We start from the raw sequence: 19,729 nt of genomic DNA on the forward strand, positions 1-19,729 counted from the left end.
AATTTTCCTAATTGTTTTTATAAGTTATTTTGGATTGTATTTTGTACATTTTATTTATTTTGTAATGAGATATGGGGTCTTATTTAAGTTCTACAAAGAACCTTGATTTTTATTTTATTTTGCATTAGCAGGTAATCAACCAGGTTAAATTCAGCCTGCAAGCTGTAACCTGCCTTTGGACATTGGTTCCAATATTAATTAAGTTTTCTGGGATCTGGGTGGCGATACACTCCCACTCTGTACTTAGTTCTCAAAGCCTATGTCATGCCGTATAGGTTTGAAGCCACATATGCACAAATCAGAGACACATTCAAGAGTGTTCTCTTGACATCCTTGCTCTTTGTAGCTTTCCTAACACTTTCTGGCTCCTTGGGTTTCCTTTTTTGGTCCTCCAGCCAGAAGGCTTGGGATTTATTTTCCCATTCCTGCCACATACTTTTGGCAACTGCATCTGCATCCAGAACAATGCAGCAGGAGGAGAGCAAAGTGATATGATCATGGGGTCATGGCTCTTATGATTAGAGGAAGAGTTCACCTTCCTCCCATTTTGCTGTGCTTCTGTAGCAATATTATTTGGGAGGCTAGGGTAGAAAATAAAGAAATAACAGGATTTCTCTACACTTTTATCTTTAGAAATTTCCTTTACTGTGCCTCAGTCTGGAAAAAGAGGGCTTCTTATGGGGCTCTTTTGGTCCAAATTTGGCCTACACTTCTAGGTTTGGATGCTTTTGAGTACATGCCAAGTAATACTGAAGGTAAAAAATGGTAAACTCTCACTGGTTTTGTAGGACTCTGAATTTTAGTCTTCCTTTCCAATTGACCTGCTCTCTTTCACATTTCAGAATTTTCAGAGCTCCACATATTCTCCCCATGATTTTATGGTTGCATCCAGCAATGCTGAAGGAGGGACAGGATGGAATGAATGGATTCTATTTTCCCCAGAACTGATACCATGTTTCAAGAGATTTTCAATCAAAAACTTTGGATGTAAGCTAATCTTTGAATTTTCAATGTATTTCACTCAGATTCTCTGCTGCTTTTTGGTGGTAAAATATGCAAATCTCCCAGAAAATCACAAATCAGAAAGCATTTAACCTGTTCCAGAGATTTGAAGAATTGGTCTTTCTAAAAGTGACAACTTCAAGAACTACCCTCATGAGAAATGGTGCATACAGAGCTGACATTTCAATGTATCATTTGGTAGAAATCTGATAGGTCAGCATATGCTACACAATTTTGATGGGAAATGATGTTGGTTTACTTCATGCAGCCCATTCACCCAGTCTTAGAAAAACTAGGATTAGCATTTCACAGTCTTGGCATTTGTTTTCATGAAGTAGTGACTTATAGTTAACCAACTTCACAACTCTGCTCATATTTTGACTATTTTTACAATTACACATATACTTCTTGGCTTCAGAGAAGCACAAGTTATTGGCTGGGCGTGGTGGCTAATGCCTATAATCTCAACACTTTAGGAGGCCGAGGTGGGCAGATCACTTAAGGTCAGGAGTTCAAGATCAGCCTGGCCAATGCAGTAAAATCCCATCTCTAATAAAATACAAAAATTAGCTGGACATGGTGGCATGGTCTGTAATCCCAGCCTACTCAGGAGGCTGAGGCAGGAGAATCACTTAAACTGGGGAGTCAGAGGTTTCAGTGAGCTGAGATCATGCCACTGCACTCCAACTGGGTGACAGAATGAGACTCCATCTTGAACACGCATGCGCACGTGTGCACACGCACACACACACACACACACTCACGTTATTAAATCTGTAAATCTTCACTATAATGCCTTACATTCCTCATAGATTTAATGGGGAATAATTGATGGGAATATTATTTGCCAAAGAAACTGAGCTGAGGAAACGAGGTAGAGAGGGAGAGAAAAATGAAAAGAAAGAATGTAGAAGCTATAGGATAAATGATGTGGGAGAATTAAGAAGGAAGAGAAAGTACAGGAGGAGGAAGTGGGGAAAAAAGTGGGAAAAGGGAAAAAGGAGATAAGGGAGAGTAGAAGGAAGTAATGTGTAAGGAGAGACACATCAACCGCTTTTCATTCCATAAAACACTGCACAGCATGAAGCCCAGTGAATGGGTGTGAAGGAGAATGACCTGGAGAATGTAGAGAACAGGTGAATTGGCTGAAGGAGAAGCTGAGGCACACTGGGCTCAGTGGGGACAGACAGGCCAAGATATGGAACCTGGAATGAGCTATACCCAAGAAAACATCCTTGGAGCCATAGAGAAACCAGGAGATCAGGGGGAAATGGACTGAGGGTAATCAATACAATGACTTTTCGCCCCTCATAGCAAGAGAGATTATTGTTTTAAAAAATAAACTGAAGAATGTTACAGGGATCAAAAAGCAAACCAGAAAGTGGGAAAAGCATTTCCTTTTACGCACCCAATAGAATATGAATAAAACATGAGGATTATTAGGAAGAGATGGCAAATTAAGTTAAGATAATTAGGCTCTCTGTCATTGAGAAGGCGTGGACAGGGCCCCTGTAGATAATGAAGGACCCAAGAATACATGAGTTCCTAATTTTATTTGGCTGACTGTGCTTCCTGCCATATGATTAGAGAAACAAAGGCCATAACAAACCAGATCCAGCCTATTTCAAGTATGTCTTTTTCTTCCTTAAAGAAACAGACAGAATTTTCATTGCTTCCTTTAATGCCAATGTTTCACATATACAGCTATAAAGTCACGTGCTCTAATTTTTAACGCATTATTTAAAAAAAACTTAAGATCCTTCTTACCTGAATTTGTTTCTTTCTTCCCGTTCTATTCTCTGCAACCTTTCTTCTCTCTCCTGCCGCCGCCTCTCTCTCTCTGCTGCCAGTGACTCTTGGTGCTGCCTGAAGGATGATGTGAGAAGACCACTCGGCGACGACCTGGAGATATAATGAGTTAATGTTTCAGTTGCTTGGTCTATAATTAAAAGTACTGAAGTGAGCATCAGTCCGACCGTGGTTAGAACTGAGGGTCTGCCACTACCTACGCAGTGCTTGTGGAAAATCACTGAATGTCTCAAGTCTTCTTGTTTCAGGAATTTTGTCTGTAGATGGGGATAAGTAACCTGCTGTGAGTGTGCTAGTAGGAAAAAAGGTGGTAACAGACAGAAAATACCAAGAAACATGCCTGACATGTAAGCAGCCCTCAAGAATGGGTGTTATCATACAGAAGTATTCCAGGAAGGTATATACACTCTATATATATTTTAGGGTTGGTCTGTGTTAAGATATAGACAAGCTAGAGTCAACTTTCAATCTAAAACTATTTTCTAACTATCTATCAGGTAATACATTCATTATTTGGGTAACAGGATCATTAGAAGCCCAAGTCTCACCATCATAAAAGATACCTATTAACAAACCAGCACATGTACCACCAAATCTAACATTTTTTAAAAAGTGATTTTAGAAAACTATTTTCTATTACACATGCACTAAAATATTTTACTATATATCAATTTCACAATACACTTCTTTAGGATAACTGAACAAGGCAACGAGATGATAGATGAAGACAAAAAAAACTTGCAGTGGGCTAAAATGTGAATAGAATTAAGGGCATTTCATTCTGTGACATTCTATGTCAGGAAGCATTCAAGGACTCAGCATGTTCAAAGGACAAGCAGTGGTGCTAGTAACATCACATAAACAGTCTGGACTGTTTACTGAAAATGTGTGTGAAGACCTCAGAGAGAAACCATAGGGTGGGCATCACAGGAGATGTTAAGTCAGAGAATGAGTGGGAGAAGAGAAAGTCAAGTAATCGTATGACATCTAAGGAAAGGGGTTAGCTATGTAAAGGAGTCTGTTGGATCTCTGGAGAATAATAAACAAAATCTGTTATGGACAATTGGGTCTCCACTTATGGAAAAAAAATCTCTAAACCAAAGAGACAAATATTTATGAAATATATTTTGCCAATTTATTTATCCAAGAATTATAGCTTGGGTAAAATCCTAACTGAATTCAGTGAATAATATACCTGCAAGGTGGGAAACATAGGTCTCAGTGCAGGAGAATGATGTGACTCTTGTATTACACACACTGCCATGAGGCCCGCAGACTTTCTCCCTAGAAAAGATGACTCACCTACGGCTATCAGTCAGAGGTGGCAGGGAAAATGGAGGGAAGAAACCACTATCCCTGGTAACTACAGGGAGGGAGTAGCCAAATTCTATATTCCAGGCTCACTATGGAGCTATTTTCATCAGCTCTGGACACTGAGGCATAGATAGAGTTTATTTATCTTTCTCATAAAATAAGTCCAGACCAATTTCTATTTTTCGTAAGTTATTGTTATTTTGTGGGAATTTTTTCCCTGCTGTATGCAGCCAAATCTTTTTTTTTTTTAATTTATTGGGCTTGTTTTTTGTTTTACAGAATAGAATTTTTAAAAATAAAAATAAAGTTCAAGGGACAAACCAGGGGAAAATACTTGCAGCACATGTGACAGAAGAGAACATCATTTTTTTAAATATATAGAGACATCATATCAATAAAAGAAAAATTTACATTCCAATGAAAAAATGATTAAATAACATGAACAGAGTTATAAAAATATAAATGGCTTTTAAACAAATGAAAATAAAAAATATAAATGGCTTTTAAAACAAATGAGATGATAATTACATGTAAGGTGACATAAAAATAGCATCTTTCAAAAAAGAAAAGTATCTTTCATCTAGCAGAGAAAGCTATTATGGCTATAATTCTAAGTTTGTTCACATGTATAAACAAATCTGTAGAATATGTGTGTGTGTGTGTGTGTGTGTGTGTGTGTGTGTGTACATATATATATATATACATATATACATACATATATATATATATACATATATATATATATATATATATATATATATATATATATATTCCTATAAGGGATTTCTGTGTCTAAATTTTGATAGCAATTATCACATTGCCTCCAAAGTGTTTGTTCCACATTACACTTCCTCCAAAAAGGTGTGATAAGTACCTATTTTTTTTTAACATTGTAGACTTAGAGTGTGCTATAAATATTTTATTTTTTATTTCTCTGGCAGCCAAATCTAATAAAAAAATCAGAGTAAAGAGGTTTGTAGTACCTCTTGCACAGTAATTGATAAAACTGTTATGTATATAATAGATTTAACCCAATTAATAAGTTTTATCTAGTAGATGAATATTTATATAAGCTGGTGCCCAAATTAGAAAAAACATATTCTTTCAAATATATAAGAACCACTAAAAAATTGACCATCAGTTCTATCACAAAGCTCAAGAATGAATGCCACAAACTGGTTTCACATGAGCTACCTCCTGATCATAATGCAATTGAGTTGAAAATAATTAACAGATGGAAAAACATTCCATGCTCATGGTTAGAAAGAATTAATATTGTGAAAATGGCCATACTGTCCAAAGTAATTTATAGATTCAATGCTATCCCCATCAAGCTTCCTATGACCTTCTTCACAGAACTGGAAAAACCCACCTTAAACTTCATATGGAAACAAAAAAGAGCTTGCACAACCCAGACAATCCTAAGCAAAAAGAACAAAGCTGGAGGCATCACACTACCTGACTTCAAACTATACTACAAGGCTACAGTAATCAAAACAGCATGTTACTGGTACCAAAACAGAAATATAGACCAATGGAACAAAACAGAGGCCTCAGAAGTAACACCACACATATACAACCATCTGATCTTTAATAAACTGGACAAAAGTAAGCAATTGGGAAAGGATTCCCTGTTTAATAAATGGCATTGGGAAAACAGGCTAGCCATATGCAGAAATCTGAAACTAGATTCCTTCCTTACACCTTATAAAAAAATTAACTCCAGATGGATTAAAGATTTAAACATAAGACCTAACACCATAAAAACCTTAGAAGAAAACATAGGCAATACCATTCAGGATATAAGCATAGGCAAGGACTTCATGACTAAAACATCTAAAGCAATGGCAAAAAAAAAAAAAAAAAAAAAAAAAATCCAAAATAGACAAATGGGATCTAATTAAAAATAAGAGCTTCTTCACAGCAAAAGAAACAATCATTAGAGTAAACCAGCAACCAACATAATGGGAAAAAATTTTCGCAATCTACCCATCTGATAAAAGGCTAATATCTAGAAGCTACAAAGAACTAAAACAAATATACAACAACAATAACAACAACCCCATCAAAAAGTGGGCAAAAGAGATGAACAGACACTTTTCAAAAGAAGACATTGATGTGGCCAACAAACATGTGAAAAAATGCTCACCATCACTGGTCATTAGAGAAATGCAAATCAAAACCACATTGAGATACTATCTCATGCCATTTAGAATGGCGATCATTAAAAAATCTGGAGAGGCTGGGTGCAGTGGCTCACGCCTGTAATCCCAGAACTCTGGGAGGCTGAGGTGGGCAGATCACGAGGTCAAGAGATTGAGACCATCCTGGCTAACATGGTGAAACCCCGTCTCTACTAAAAATACAAAAAAATAACCTGGCATAGTGACACATGCCTGTGGTCCCAGCTACTCGGGAGGCTGAGGCAGAAGAATCGCTTGACCCCAGGAGGTGGAGGTGGCAGTGAGCTAAGACTGTGCCACTGCACTCCAGCCTGGTGACAGAGCAAGACTCTGTCTCAAAAAATAAAAAATAAAAAAATAAAAAAATCTGGAGATAACAGAGGCTGGAGACGATGTAAAGAAATAGGAATGCTTTTACACTGTTGGTGGGAGTGTAAATTAGTTCAACCATTGTGGAAGACAGTGTGGCGATTCTTTAAGGATCTAGAAATAGAAATATCATTTGACCCAGCAATCCCATTACTGGGTATACACCCAAAGGATTATAAATGGATCTATTATAAAGACACATGCACACATATGTTCATTGCAGCACTGTTTACAATGGCTAAGACCTGGAACTAACTGAAATGTCCATCAATGATATACTGAACAAGGAAAATGTGGCACATATACACCATGGAATACTATACAGCCATAAAAAAGGATGAGTTCATGTCCTTTGCAGGGACATGGATGAATCTGGAAGCCATCATTCTCAGCAAACTGACACAAGAACAGAAAATCAAACACCACATGTCCTCACTCATGAGTGGGTGTTGAACAATGAGAACATGTGGACACAGGAAGGGGAACATCATACACTGAGGTCTGTTGTAGGGTTGGGGGCTAGGGGAGGGATAGCAAGGTATAGGGAGATTGGGGAGGGATAGCATTAGGAGAAATACCTAATTTAGGTGATGGGAGGATGGACGTAGCAAACCACTGTGACATGTGTATACCTATGTAACAATCCTGCAAGATCTGCACATGTATCCCAGAAGAGAGAGAGAGAGAGAGAGAGAGAGAGAGAGAGAGAGAGAGAGAGAGAGGGAGAGAGAGAAGAAAAAGAAAGTAAATAACAAGGAGATAATTTTTTAAAAAAATCCATGTAATTGGAAAAATTAAAACATGTCTAATAACTTAGGTCAAAACAAAGGGCCAGGCATGGTGGCTCACATTTGTGATCCTAGCATTTGGGGAGGCCAAGGCTGGTGGATCATGAGGTCAGGAGATCAAGACTATCCTGGTCAGCATGGTGAAACCTCCTCTTTACTAAAAATACAAAAATTAGCTAGGCGTGGTGGCTCGCACTTGTAGTCACAGCTACTTGGGAGACTGAGGCCGGAGAATCACTTGAACCAGGAGGCAGAGGTTGCAGTGAGCTGAGACTGTGGCACTGCACTCCAGCCTGGGTGACAGAGAGAGACTCCATCTCAAAATAAATTTTAAAAAAATAGAAATTAAAAAATAAAAACAGACTATTTAAAGGGTATCATAATGAAAAATGACAAAACCATAATGAAAAACCTGAATGTCAAGTTTTGTAGAATATTTCTGAAGTAGTATTTAGAAGGGAATATATTGTCTTAAGTATTGACATTAGAAAAGAAGAAAGAGTAAAAATTAATGAGTGATCAGCTCAACAATTGGAAAGGCAACAGTGGAAAAAAAGAAGGCCATAAAAAAAAAGAGCAAAGACTAATGAAATAGAAAAACAAAAAGATATAGACAAAAATTAACAAAACTAAAAGGTGGTTTATGATTATTTTGAAAAACCTAACAAATAGACAAGTTCTGTCAAAATTGTTGAGGAAAAAAGGCCACAAATGAGCATATTCAGAAATGACGGGTAGATACAATTATAGATATAGTGACCAAAAAAATCACAAAAATAAGGGGAACTTTTTATGACAATAAACTTGAAAAATCAAAGAAATGATTTTCTAAAAATATATAATTTACCAAATCTGACTGAAGAAGAAATAGAAATTTTGAATAACCCTGTTACTCACAAAAGAAATTGAGTTAATTAATGACAAATATATTCACACCCATGAAAAATATCCATGAGAGTCAGATTTTTAACAAGATTACTACCACTCAAGGAAGAGTTCAAGTTAGACATAGAGAAAGTTCCAGAGAACACAAAGAAGAAAAAACTCCACAACCCATTTTACATGATTCTTATTACTTGGACTGTTACTGTACTAAAGCCAGGTGAGAACAGTATGAGGACAACAACTTACATACTATTTAATATGAACACAACTACAAAATCTGAAAGAAAATCACACTGGGCTTGTCCAGTGACTGCAGGAGTAATTTGAGATGATAACATCAATGAATAAAATTTACTACATTAATAGTTTATTGGAAAAAAAAACATGGCTACCTCTGTAAATGCAGAAAAAGCTTTAAACTCAACAACCATTTGTTATTTTAAAAAATCCTTTTTTACTAAACGTAGTAATAGAAGTAAACTTTCTTAATCTGACAGTGGGTATTTGGCAAGGAAATTTTTTTTTTTTTTTTGGAAATTTTTTAAAACTCAGTAAGTATCTTTTTTTTTTTTTTTTTTTTTTTCCAGACAGGGTCTCATTCTGTCACTCAGGCTGGAGTGATCATGGCTCACTACACAGCCTTGACCTCCTGGACTCAAGTGATCCTCCCACTTCAGCTTCCTCCTGCTGGGGCCACAGGCATGCATCACCATGCCCATCTAGTTTTTGTGTTTTTTATAGAGTTGGGGTTTTGCCATGTTGCCCAGGCTGGTCACGAACTCTTGGGCTCAAGCAATCCTGCTTTGGCCTCCCAAAGTGCTGGGATTACAGGCATAAGCCACTGCACCTGGCCAGTATCATTCTTAATGCTGAAACATTAAGAGCAGTTTACTATTAAAAATAACATAAGGATGTTTCTATCGTTGCTTACATTTGACATTATTCTGGTGGTCTGAGCCAGAATACTAAGAAAGGTAAAAAGCGTAAGGAAAAGAAATAAATACAATGCTATCATTTACAGATAATCTGACCATCTATAAAGATAATCCAAGAAAGCTCATGTTATTTTATTGAGTCTAGCAAAGTTTCTATATATAAAACATAGAAATGGCAACTGCATTTTTACATGTCAGCAACAATTTACCAAGTTAATCATAAGCTAACTATGCATTACTTAACTAAAGATATGAAAGACCTTTATAAAACCTTATTAAAATGAAACAGTTATTAAAATGGCTAACAGTTGTCTCAGTACCATTTTTTAAGCAGTCCATCACTTCCCCACTGATGTGTAATGACACATTTGACATGAATCAGGATTCCGTGAATCTTTTGTTCTTTCAGATGAAAGCTATATCTCATTTATGTATTTAAAGAATCAATGTGGGCCGGGCGCGGTGGCTCAAGCCTGTAATCCCAGCACTTTAGGAGGCCGAGGCGGGTGGATCATGAGGTCGAGAGATCGAGACCATCCTGGTCAACAAGGTGAAACCCCGTCTCTACTAAAAATACAAAAAGTTAGCTGGGCATGGTGGTGCGTGCCTGTAATCCCAGCTACTTAGGAGGCTGAGGCAGGAGAATTGCCTGAGCCCAGGAGGCGGAGGTTGCGGTGAGCCGAGATCGCGCCATTGCACTCCAGCCTGGGTAACAAGAGCGAAACTCCGTCTCAAAAAAAAAAAAAAAAAAAAAAAAAAGAATCAATGCAGTCAAGATGCCAATTCTCCATTTATTTCCCCAATTAATGATATTTCAAATCAACATCCAAAAAAGGATTCTCAATGAAATTTTACAAGCTGAGTCCAAAATTTTTACACAGGACCTGAGGTTTTAAGGATAACCAAGACGATTTTGAGCAAGAACAAAGCAGAGCACTGTCCACATTCGATATGAAGCCTCTTCTGAAATCACAATGATTGCCCAGCATGTGGTCTTGGTGCAAGAATGGAAACATGGACAAATGGAGTGGGATAGTGAGCCATGACACAGACTCATACACAGACAGAATCCTAATTCATGTCAAATGTGTCATTACACATCACTGGGGAAGTGATGGACTACTTTACAAATGATGCTGAGACAATTGTTAGCCATAAAAACAAATTACAGGCTGGGTGCGGTGGCTCATGCCTGAAATACCAGCACTTTGGGAGGCTGAGGTGAGCAGATCACCTGAGGTTGGGAGTTTGAGACCAGCCTGTCCAACATGGAGAAACCCTGTCTCTCCTAAAAATACAAAATTAGCCAGGCATGGTGGTGCATGCCTGTAATCCCATCTACTCAGAAGTCTGAGGCAGGAGAATTGCTTGCACCCAGGAGGCAGGGGTTGCAGTGAGCCGAGATTGTACCATTGCACTCCAGCCTGGAAAGCAACTGTTGAGTGAAACTCTATCTCAAAAAAAGAAAAGAAAAAACACAAAATACAGCTAGTCCCACCTCATACCAAATATAAAAATAAATTTAAGATAGTTTAAGTGAAAATATGAAAGACAAAACTTTATGACATTCAGGTCTCAAGATAGGAAAGGTTTTTTTAAACCAGAAACTGAAAAGAACAACGAAAAAGGAAAGACTTGATAAATCTGCATATATGAAAATTTAAACTTGGTGTACATTGAAAGACTACATAAAAATAAAGAAGAGCAACAACCTGGGAGAAAGTACTTGTAACATAACATAAACTACAAAGGATTAGAATACATTATACAAAAGAACCCCTTCAAATCATTATGCAAAAGACAAACTACCTAGAGGAAAATGGGCAAAGGGTAATGAGCATTTCACTGAAGAAAGTTAAATGGCCAACATATACATGAGTGATGCTCATCTTCACTAGAAATCAGGGAAAAGGAATGCAAGCAAAACCCACAATGCACAATGTTACACTGTTTCACCCCTATCAGCTTACAGACTGACAAAAATTAATGTCTGATCACACTCACCCATTGGCACAGAATAACTCTCATACAGTGCTTCTAAAAGTTTAAGATAATCATTTTGGAAGAAACACACAATATATCTGAAGATGTATATTTTCTAAAATCTAGCAATTCCCCTTCTAGGTTTATCTAAAAGTAACTTTGCATGCATAAAGAAGACAGACATGTATGATAGAGAATACCACACATTGCAGTGTTTTTTATTGCTTGCTAGTGGTCAATAATTAGAAATAACACAAATGTCTACAAATAAATACATAGTATGTTTTTAGAAAGGAATACTCTACATCTGTGAAAATTAATAACTAGAGGGATATGAACATAGGTAATTCCCAAAAGCAGAATATATGGATAGTGGAAAGTAGACTGAAGAAAAGAAACAGTATTCTATCATGTCTATGAAATTTAAATATGTGCAAGGCAAAGCTACTCACTAGTGATACATAGATATTTGGTAAAAACAAAAACAAATTCAGTGGAGTGATCATCTCTAGGGAAGAAGGGAAATCAAAGGGATAAGGGGCTCAATTTTATATCTGATGCTCTTTGTTGCTCTGTAACTTTCTAGAATTATCCAAAATTTTCTGTAAGCCCTGAATGTATTTTTTAAAGTCATTCATTTCTCTGAAATAAAAGTCCTTTTTAGGTGGATAAACAACTTGTATATCAAATATCTTTGAAACCCCAAGCTAACTAAACATCAATAGTTATATCCAATTCTAGAATTCAGAAACATAACAAAAAATAGGATATTTTATACAGAATTATTTTAGGAGCCAAATAATTTCCCTTAATTGAGGACTTTGTTTCAGGCTTTAAAGCCTGCCCTGTGTGTTCTTCTCCAGAACTAGCAGCCTCGCCTTGAGTTCTCTTTCCAGAAGGGAGAGAGAGAAGCAACATTGCTGGTCTACGTTCTTAAATGAGAAGTGAAATGAGGACCTTGCTATTCCCCTTATACTTGTGACTTCAGCTCATTCTTCGAAATATCCCAATCTTTACAATCTTCTAAATATCTCAACCGCCTAAGAAGCATTAGTAGCTAAACCTGGTCACAATGAAACCTCTTTATATCAGACCTTAACACAATTTCCTTGTTTAAAATGAGAATAATAATACAGCTTGTTTAACATTGTGTAGAATTGGGCAAGTATTAGAACTTGAGAAAGTTAAGTAGGATCCATCCAATTTAGTCAAGTGAAATCTGTCGTTCCTTGTGGGAGCCTCTAAAAAAAGGATATGCAGCTCATCCTCCTGTACACCTGGACCTTGCAAAAGCAGATCCCATACTGGCTCCTAGGCCAGAGTTCACCTGTGAACACAATAGCAGGCACCATTAATAACACTTGGAGGCCCTTTCTTTAATCATCTCAGTACTGAGAGAATGGAAATGTGAGCTTCTAACTCAAAGTGCTGAGGAATGGTTCTTCTTTTCCTGAAATAAAGCAAAATACCTTGAGTAATGAAATATTTATTATCCTGAGTGCCCTAACAACAGATCCCTGTTTCAGGAGGAGAAGCCTGTCTGTCCTAGGTGAATCTAAGCAACTTTGCCCCTGTTAGAAGATGGACACCCCAAACTGTCATTAAAAAGATAGGCACCAAAATTAATGCTGGCATGGTGAACTCTTTTCTTTATAAAGGCATCTTTAATAGATTTTTATCTTTCATATTGTTATTTCAGAAGAATGTCTACAATGATTGGAAGTTGTTGCAATCATGACAGAAAGGAATGAGCACAGGGCTTGGGATGAGAAAATCTGAGTGTGGCTGCTAAACCTCAGTTATTTGTAAAATGGGGATAATCACATGCCTAACTTGCAAAGTACTATAAGGTTTAAATGAGAATGTAAATGAGAATTTGCTTAGAACAGCATCTAGGCCACAATAAGCACTCAGTAGCTATTACTTGATGTTTGGTGTTGAAAATCTGTAGAAAGTGGGCGTGGGGTGGGATAGTGGGCCAGGTCTGGAGAATGACACTGGACTCCGGTGGACTGGAGCGTTGATGTGAGCCTTCCCATCATGGCTACCCAGCTAGGTCAGTCATCAGGACTGCGTGCCATGCTGAGCATGCACCTGGAAGGCTAAGTCATCTGCAGTTATGCCCAAGGCAGCTGCAACCGAGAGAAAGTACACGGAATGCAGGTGGCAAGAGGCCAGAGAGATTTTATAAGAGAGTGGATAATATACTCTGAAGGAGAGGAATTACAATATTTAATCTTCACCTTGCCAGGCCCCAGGCTGTGCTCCAAAAATCACACCTGGCGAGAGCCTCCCACACTGGGACATCTGGAACAGGAGCTCTATTCCACCGAAATAGGGTTGGTAATAATAGTTACCATTTCTGGAAATGATATGGTGTGCCAGTTACTTTACATCTATTAATAATACAAAAGGAGGTTATATGGATTAAAAGAGCCATTAAAAGAGTCAAGTTTGTTAATTATACCCTTCTTTATATATGAGGAAACTGAGGCACAGAGAAATTATATTAGGGCATAGCAGACCTGGGCTTTTAAACCAGCTGTTAGTCCAGAGCCCCAGCGCTGAATGAGGCCCCTTTCCTCCACACCACTGGTACTTAGTAAAGCACCATTCCAGCAGTATTTAGCACAGTACAGGTTCATTTCTTCCCTAGAGATGGCCACTACCCTGAATTCAGTATTTATTCTTTCCATATATGTGTCATATATTTTCTTGGCAGACTATGTTTCGGGGTCAGATCTTGTTTTCTCATTCATCTCTATATCCTGGCACATAGAAGAGCCTCACTGTCTGATGAGTCAACTAATCATTGAATAAACAGGATGCATGAAGTCAGAATAATATGTATAGGCTAGTCTCAGTGCTCCCAGACCCCCAGCCCAATCTCTAAGGGAAAATGTATGATAAGGACCTACAGAGAAGGAGTTTTTTTGCACTAGACCCAGTCCATTGGCAATAGCTGAGTGAATGCAGGATGGGTGCCTGTCCCAAAGGCAGCCTGTCAAAAGGCACGCTATCCAGTGGCATAGGAGGCTCCTGGCACAGAAGGCTGAGCTAACCATAGTCATGTCTCAGGGCTGTGCGCTGGGAGGTGGAGGGAGAATGTGCATTTGAGAGAAGCAAAAGCCAAAGGGCCTGGAGGTGGGGAGGCTCTTGGTGGCACTGCATGAGACTGATGCATGAAAGGACAAAATAGAGCCATGTTGTAGGGAGAAAAAAAAAATGATGTTGACTGTACAAAGAGAGAGGGGGTGGCAGCAGGAGGCAAAGGAATGAAGGAGACCACGTGGGAAGGGACTGATACATGTTAATGACAGAGCATCAGAGGACACAGCTAAGAATTCACATGGTCAGGGACACCCGGCTGACGCTCATTTCTGGTGCAGGGAGGTGGCCATGAAGGGTGGGGACATGACTAGCCAGCCTTCCCTAGGTGTGCAGGAGACCTGTCCCATGGCTGACAACCAGTGTGCTGACAGTCATGGGAGTTCTTCCCCAGCGTCCCATCACTGGGAAGACACTGAGCTCAAAGGGGCCTAACTAAGATGCCAGGGAAAGGAAATGCAGATCAACAAAAAATTGTATTAGCATCGAAGAATCCCCAGAAATAACAGTAAATTTCAAGTTCGATTTTTTGGGGGAGAAAAATAAAATGTTACTGGAAGAGTCAAATGCAGAGCGGTGTGCATCATAGAGTATTCTCAAATCTTCCTTCGCTTTGCATGAGTTTGTGACCTCTTATTCCAGAACTCACTCCTGGGACACGTGCTTGCATCTGACAGCTTCATAGGTTTGTCTTCATGTGAAGTCTCTGAGCTGTCCCAAGATGCTCCCCTCACTGTCTCAGTTCATGTTATTTGTATTTATATTCTCCTAGCCAAGTGATGGGGTTCCAGGAACTTCAGCTCTCACTCAGCAAGTCACTGAAACTGTGCTCATCCAAAAAGTTTTACTAACCTCCATTTTAAGAATGCAAGAAGAACCACAAAGGGGATTTAAAGTCCAACCAGACACCTAGTTGCTGAATAAATGACATCAAAATTGACAAGCACCTTCACCAGTGAACAATAAGGGCCACAGGAAGCTGAAACAAGAAGACTACTCAAGGGTAGGAGTTCAAGGCCACAGGAGCTATAATCACACCACTACACTCCATCCTGGGCGACAGAGCAAGACCCTGTCTCTCAAAAAATAAAAATAAATTTTTAAAATACGGGCTTCAAGCCTGTCACAAAACTGAGGGTGGAAGAGGATCTGTATGCCCTGGCATATAAATGTGGATTCTCCCCTCAGCACTGTTTTCTAGTTGTGAGGCTGTCATTGGCACCCAGGCTGTAAGAGAAAACACAGATGCATCATAAGGCATATGAGCTTGAAAGCCAGGGCTCCAATGTCACCAAAACTCATGGCTCATTGTTCAGATTTCAGCACAGAAGCAATAGAAAGTTCTTTAAAGCCAGTATCAGAGTTTTTAACTTTCCTTCCCTGGGAAAATATACTCTGAAATTACAGTGGAAATCAATGGCAGACTGAAATTTTAGATCTAAACATTAGTTTAACACACATTTGAAGGGGAGAGGTAAAGTAAATGACTTACAATGTTTTTCTCATAGGAATTCAACATTATTTCCATTATATGGACTTGAATAATAAAAGGACTGGTTTCAGAAAGAACCAAAATATATACCAGAGGATATATATGTACATCCCTCAAATATGTGTTAAACTAATATTTACTATACATACATCCCTCTAACATGTATCTCTGGGAGAGATTTCTGTCGGTGAAGCAATGGAATGGAAAAGAGAACAGGATGCAACAGAAAGAAAGGGGTCCTAAGGCAGCTGAGCTACTCACTCCGCACCTGACATTGGGTTAGCCTCTTGAATGCCTGCAGTTCTCTCATTCCTGCTCAGTGTCGAGGGCAGATAGAGGAACCCATGTCCAGATCCCAGGCTGAGTTCACAGACGGTCTCCAGCCATATCTTTCTGCCTCTCCCTCTGCCTGCTTTCTGGTAGCGTTCACTATTGTCAGGGACTCTGAAAACTTACTATGTGGTAATTAGGAATACTTAACTCAGGTTCCCACTTTTGTTTTTCTTTTGAGGGGGAGAGGCAAAGTAAAAGACTTACATTGTTTTTTCTCACAGGAATTCAACATTATTTCCATTATAGAAACTTGAATAATGAAAGGATTGTTTCAGAAAGAACCAAAATTATATACTTGATAATGAGAATGTAACCTCTTAGATCTGGAAATAAACAGTTTACCTGTTGCATAACACAATGGAGTTTTTAAATGCATAAACAGTGACCTCTCCTTTTCCTAAGACTTCTTGCCTTTTTAATAGAAAAGTGATTTGCCAGAAGAAAGACACAACTAGTCCAATCTCCATCTTAAGTAGTTTTGAATGTCTCTTGGCTCTTAACAGAACAAACCCGCTGCCCAGGCTGAGCTAAGACAACAGAAAGAGATGACCAAAAGCGGAGGGGGAGATTTTCTGTCAATGACAGTCTTTTTTTGATGACAAGTTAGCACTTTGTTTATCTAATAACCTGCAAATAGACTAAACGTAAAACAGGAAATCTTTATAAAGATACGGCTAAAGCAAATAGGAGAGATTAAGATATACTAGATTTTTCAGTTGAGCTAAGCCCAGAAAAAAAGATCAAAAAAGAGAAAATATACTAGTGTCACTTTTTAAAACACTTAAGAATCATTCAAAATATAAATCTGCCAGATAGCCTGCAATTACTTTTTGAACAAAGTGAGTAACTTTAAACAACACTCAGCAGGTCTCTCTTCTATTTGTTTATTGCACAATAAATTTTTAGCAGATGCACAGTATCTTATAAAAACAGACACAGAACGTTGTAGCAACTCCTTTAAAGAAAATGCAATCTTTCTCCACCCCCTTGAATCGAGGCTGAACATGTGATTGGCTGTGTCCAGTGTAACAATCAGAAATGTGATTCAATTCAAGCAGGGGCTTGAAAAGAAGCATCTGCACACCGGAGCTTGTTCCCTTGCTGCCCTTAGGAACCCTACACCATCAGCATCTGAACAAGTCTGGGCGAGGTGGCTGGGCCATGAGGCACGGTGCCAAGCTGCTTCCTCAAGTCAGCTGAGAGTCAGCCAATTGCTAGATATCAAGTGAGATGATCAATGACTGGCTGACTGCAAACATCTGAGTTAACCCAGCTGCGACCAGAGTAATAGTTCAGGGTGAGCCTGGCCAAAATTACCAATCCATAGAATCATGAGGTAAATGCATGGTGGTTGTTTTAAACCACTATGTTTTGGTTGTTTTTTTATATATTTAAAAGCTGACTGAAACAGGATGGGTTTTGAAAATATTGTCTCTATTTCTGTCTGAGGAAGTTGACACTTCATTGGTGGACCCCAGTACAATCTGAAATGTTGAAGCAATTAAAGTCATCTTAGAATATGACCTATTAGTTAAACTTATATCTCACTGTACCCTAAAATGGCCTCCAGGCCCATCTAGCCACTCACCATCCTGCTCCCCAAAGAAGTCTAGTTTCTTTGCCTAGTGGTATCTCACTTCCTCTCTACCCGAGATCTTCAAGACACCTCCCTTGATGACGATATTGGTCACTGCTCTTTATTTCTCCAGACTCCTGGATGTGTCCTTTTGGCACACCATCACAAATGATTGGTTGGTTACTTCACTGTTTTGTGAATGAACATTGCCTCCGGCACAGCTTATGCCTTGTTGCCTTTGGGAGCACAACAGAAGGTTGTCCCTGTCCCCTACTTCTCTTTCCCCCAGAGCAACTGTATCTGAGCGCCATCAATACACACTGACTGAATTTTGTTGTCTATATCAGTGATGAGAGCAGTGTCACAAAAACACATGTTGTAGCAATTGGACAAATTTATGAACAAAGAAACCCATCATTTTCATGTTGCTTTTTCCTTTTGTCTCTCTTTACAGAAGTTAGCTTTTCTAATAAAAGTTTCCCATAAAGTAAAAGTTGGCACGCTGAACCCAATCAACTTTCTACATATAACTGGAGCCTATTTCAGCAGTGAAAAAAGGAAAGTTCTTGAACTTCCACTTTCAGTTCATTTGCAGGAATAGGAACCAGATTTACCTGCACCTGAAACAATTAAAAACCAGACAAAAGATATCAAACAGCAGCACTGAAGAAACTGGCAATCAGATGGTGAAGGCCAGTGATTCCTGAGAGATGAAAAGCAAAGTAGGTGATCTTCATGATTGCCCTAGCTTACTGATTACAGAACGTTTGCAGGCTGTGGTCCATAAAGGGAAAGCCCAGGCAGAGCCTGGAAGTCTCTGTGAGTCGAGGAGGCAAAGCTGGGAATCTGGAGAGGCAAATGGAGCTAACACTGGCAGGTAACATACTAGATAGAGTCTATAGAGGAAGAAAGAGACCTCTGTACATCTGCAGAAGGCTTCCCTCAAGTAACTAGGTGAGGATTGTTCAGCATATGCATGTAAAAAGGTATCTGTGGCCAGTTAAAGACCTATCCAAATTAATTAGAGCAAACAGTGCCTGGAAATGATATAAGGCAGAGGGTACTGCCTGTTCCCAAGAGTTACAGAGAAAAGCCTCATAATTCAGAGGGAACTGGTTAAAGTTTTCATAAGTGTCTAGCCTCAGTAAGTGGAAATATATTGGACTAAACACAGCTCTGGTCCTGCCTAACAAATCTAAATATGCAAGATCTACAAGAATCAAACTGAGTTAAGCCCATCCCAGAACAAAGCTCAAAAATATTTACAGGAATACAAAAACATCCAGTACCCAGCAAGAGAAAATTTACAAAATACGGCATCCAATAAGATATGACAGCATGCAAAGAAGTATGAAAATACAAGTCATAATCAGAAGAAAAAGGTAAATTATTTGAAACCAATCCAAAAATGACACAGATGATAGAATTGGTTGGGGAGAATGATAAAACAATTATTATGACTACAGTCCACATATTCAAGATGATAGAGAAAATATTTAACATGTTAAAGTATGAAAGATATTAAGAGCCCTGTTGATTGTCACTGCAGAAAAAAAAATAGTGAACTTGAAGACACAGCAACATAATTATTCAAAGTGAAACACATTCAAAATGAATCAAAATGAAAAAAATACTAAAAAAAATCAACAGAGCACCAGTGAACTTTGTGAAAACTTCAAATGACCCAATGTACATGGAATTGGAGTTATCAAAAGAGAGGTGAAAAGTACCAAAGATTTTTGAAGAAATAAGCATAAGATTTTTCCCAATCTGATGAAAACTGTAAACACACAGATCCAAGAATCTCAAGTCCCAAGCATAAGAAACATGAAAAAAACGACACCAAGGCATATCAAAATCAAACCGCTAAAAACCAGTGACAGCATTAACCTTAAAAACAGCCAAAAAAATAAAAAATAAAAATAAAAAAAGATACATTACATGCAGAGGGA

General features: G+C 38.4%; 1 protein-coding gene across 9 annotated transcripts in view; it reads right to left on the reverse strand.

Annotated features, from left to right (window-relative positions):
- FHOD3 (formin homology 2 domain containing 3) overlaps positions 1-19,729 on the reverse strand; it is a 493,523-nt gene that overhangs the window by 89,252 nt on the left and 384,542 nt on the right. For all 9 annotated transcript variants that reach the window (XM_074383563.1, XM_074383562.1, XM_039463510.2 and 6 more), the window contains one exon: positions 2,770-2,904. In XM_074383563.1, the coding sequence (XP_074239664.1) occupies positions 2,770-2,904 (135 nt within the window). The remainder of the gene's footprint in view (positions 1-2,769; positions 2,905-19,729) is intronic.

This window comes from Saimiri boliviensis, chromosome 13, assembly GCF_048565385.1.
Source record: "Saimiri boliviensis isolate mSaiBol1 chromosome 13, mSaiBol1.pri, whole genome shotgun sequence".
NCBI classification, from domain to species: Eukaryota; Metazoa; Chordata; class Mammalia; order Primates; family Cebidae; genus Saimiri; species Saimiri boliviensis.